This window comes from Arachis ipaensis, chromosome B06 (genome assembly GCF_000816755.2).
Source record: "Arachis ipaensis cultivar K30076 chromosome B06, Araip1.1, whole genome shotgun sequence".
Lineage (NCBI taxonomy): Eukaryota > Viridiplantae > Streptophyta > Magnoliopsida > Fabales > Fabaceae > Arachis > Arachis ipaensis.
The window spans coordinates 29950441-29953574 of NC_029790.2; the positions used below are offsets into that span (position 1 = coordinate 29950441).

General features: G+C 37.0%; 1 protein-coding gene across 6 annotated transcripts; it reads right to left on the reverse strand.

Moving 5' to 3' along the window:
- LOC107648692 (protein MODIFIER OF SNC1 11) lies at window positions 235–3033 on the reverse strand. 6 transcript variants are annotated; one of them, XM_021104353.1, is made up of 6 exons: window positions 2565–3033; window positions 2263–2358; window positions 1994–2122; window positions 1822–1882; window positions 1649–1724; window positions 235–1546 (listed from the first exon to the last, which is right to left on the reverse strand). In XM_021104353.1, exons 1-5 carry the CDS (start codon window positions 2873–2875, stop codon window positions 1686–1688), a joined length of 636 nt encoding a protein of 211 aa, XP_020960012.1. In that variant the 5' UTR covers window positions 2876–3033; the 3' UTR covers window positions 235–1546; window positions 1649–1685. The 6 variants fall into 6 exon arrangements, with proteins under 6 accessions (XP_020960012.1, XP_016207990.1, XP_020960011.1 ...); XM_016352504.2 differs by having other exon boundaries at window positions 235–1523; window positions 1649–1727; XM_021104352.1 differs by having other exon boundaries at window positions 1649–1727.

The following is a 3134-nucleotide window of genomic DNA, read 5'->3' on the forward strand; positions in this document are numbered from 1 at the left end:
ACTAAATCCTTTAATAAATAAAAAAGATATTATTAGGTATTCGTTTAAGAATTTAAATTTTATATATTAGTGTACAAAAATTTTATACAGACAGTCAATCGATTATTATCACATCAACAAAACTAACACCAAAATTAAATTCTAACCAATGCCATAAAAATTGAAAGCATATTTGATCCATCAACTCTAATAGTTCACGAATCAAGAACTGAACTGCAAACAACACAATGATTTGGCGGAAATGTTATCCATTTTTTCATAGTAATAATATGCAATAGAATACAAGAAATTGTTTGCAATACGAAACTAACAGAATATAACGATTCCCCCAGATATATACTTTAACAGCTAGCAAAAGGAAAAACGCAACTCAACTATAGCAAAGCAAAAAGCTTAAATATAAATTACAAGGTAATAATTATAATAAAGTGAAAAAAAAAAAAATCGACGCGTTCCCTCCACATTCAGCCCTAAGATTGTACAATTCTAAGTTTTGGCACAAAATCAAGCCATCTTCAAAGGGTTTACTTATCTCTAAGTTAAATGCAAAGATTAAAAAATTGGAAACTACAGCCTTGTTAAAGCCTCCTTAAAACGGTTTCAAAACACACTTAAAACTTTAACTTGAGAGTCGACTTACCATTTTTTGCACGAGTGCCAGAAGATAGTAGCAGGAACGCAATATTCCAACATTTCTACTGATCCAGAAAATTAATGAAATAGCTCTACATAAAATATAATAGCATAAAAAACATAATCCATTCACTCCAATCACTCACTACTCTCTACTAACATCTAAACATGACAACTATATATGCATGTCATACAAATATATGCATTTCAAAATGCAACCGTCATCACCAACCATATGTTTTCTCTTTTTTTCCTTTTCCTAATTTTATTTAATGAGAGATATACCTCTCACCATCTAAAAAGAAGTAAAAGTTAACGGATATTACTCCAATTAATGATTTAATATCATCAACCCCTAAGAATACCCAAGAAAATCAGTTTACTTTTTAGCATAAAAGGATCATCCTATATTATTCAAGCAATGTTATATTTAAGGAATAATTTCTAGATCTATCCTAGCTCTCCAAAGACAAACTATGCAAGAAACCCTATCATTTCGTCAGCAGATTCTGGATCAGCAAGGTGCTAGTTAACCAAACCAGCTTGGTCCACACTTCTAGCACAGTGATAAGTTTGGTAGAATGGATACAGATGACATTAAGTATGAAATACCTTCCTTTCAGCAAAACCTTCAATATCAAAAGGAAAAACTCTAGGCTGTAGATTCCAAAGTTTTAGTCTATTGAATTTAAGATAAGTAACACTGTGAAGATGGCCATTAATTACCCAAAGATGTCACCTAGTAAACAAACACAAGAAACAAAAGGAAGCTTCTTCAGGCAAGTTCAATCTTAGACATGACTTAGAGGAAGGCAGCAGTTCACCAATGAATGATAGATGCATCTGAGGTGTGGAGGACACTGGGAATCTCAAACTGTTATAAGCTAAAACTGCAAAAAAGTTCAAGGAAAAGCTTTTAAGAAAAAAATAAAATTAAACAAGTCAGGTTGCAATGAAAGACAAATAATTTATCAAGGCAAAGAATAAAGATTTGAATAAGAGTAAAGTAACTTACAAGAAAATTTCCTACGGTAAAGGAGGCAGCTTGCCAGTCAGGCTCCTCCTCCAGCTTTTCCTGCAATAGCTGCCTTCTGCTTTGCAACAGAAAACAGATAAGCCAACATAAGAATATACATTTTTTTCCCCTTCCTAATCATGAAAGAACAGAAAGTGATCAGAGGGCCTTACAGGCTCGATCTTCCCCTCTCCATTCACTTGAGTTAGAGAACCTGATGATTGATTTGAAAACCTACAAACAGGGAACAGAAAGACCTGATAAGATACCACAAATACCCAATTCTCGTAATTATAGGAATGGAACCGGCTAATATGAAATGGGGAAACAAATTATGATACCAACCTTTCTGCTCTTGCTTTCCTTTTATCTTCCTCAACGGGGTCAACCTTGGAAGCCGGGGCGAACCTGGCAAGTCGTGCTTTCTTCTTTGCCTCTTCATCAGCAGATGAAGCTGGACTTGGCATCCCAAACCTGCAAAGCAGAAATTCGTCATTACTATTCCAATTGAAAATGTCATGAAGATCAGGACAGGAACAGTGGAACAGAGAATATATATATATATATATATTTGACAGAGAGAATAAATATTAGAAAGTGGAAAAGCTTGAAACCTCTCAGCCCTAGCCTTCCTCTTCAGCTCCTCTGATTTCGATGACTCTGTTCCCTGTACCGTAGTGGAACCAGTGCCAAACCTGCAATAATTAAAGCTAAGACAAAGTGCATGTAAAACAAAGCTAAATTGCATTGTTCGTTCTATTCAATTATACAGAAGAATCCAATAAAACTAAGAACGTTTGTCGGATCTTAAAGCCTAATTTATCTTGCAATATTAATATTAAGGAAAGCATAAGAAATCCTAGTCGCTCGAGGCGTGAAATCGAGAAAGGAAAAAGGGAAACCCTAAAAATTGTACCTTTCAGCTCTGGAATTACGCTTCTCTTTCTCGGAGAGCTGGACGGAGATACCGAACCTCTCAGCGCGGCGAATCTTCTTCTGAATATCGGAGAGAGGAGCATCGTTTGCGGCGTCGGACGGCAGTGGAGCATCCTTGGAATCAGGTGCGGTGGTGTTGTTGTTGTCGGCAGAAGGAGGTGGAACGGAAGGATCTGCGTCGGAATGGGCGGTGGCAGGGGCAGGGTCTAGGGTTTTGTTAGGGTTTTGGTCCTGCTGCGGTGGGTTGGTGGGGGTGGGGTTGGGATTAGGGTTGTCGGTAGTGGTGGCCATTGGTGGTTGAATTGGAAGACAAGAAGTTGGATCGGGAAGAGGAACGAGGAAATCGAGGGAGAAGGAGAGAAGAATCGAATACCGCGCGTGCGTGGAGAGAAGAGTGTTGAACGCTAGCGGAGTGGGACTCCTTTTCCTCCTTTGTAGGCTTATATCAATATTGGATTGATGTTAGGACAGACTAAATATTGGAATAATGATTGGGATTTGGGAGTGTTAATTTAATTTTTTTATTTAGTATATATTATTTGTTTTGAAA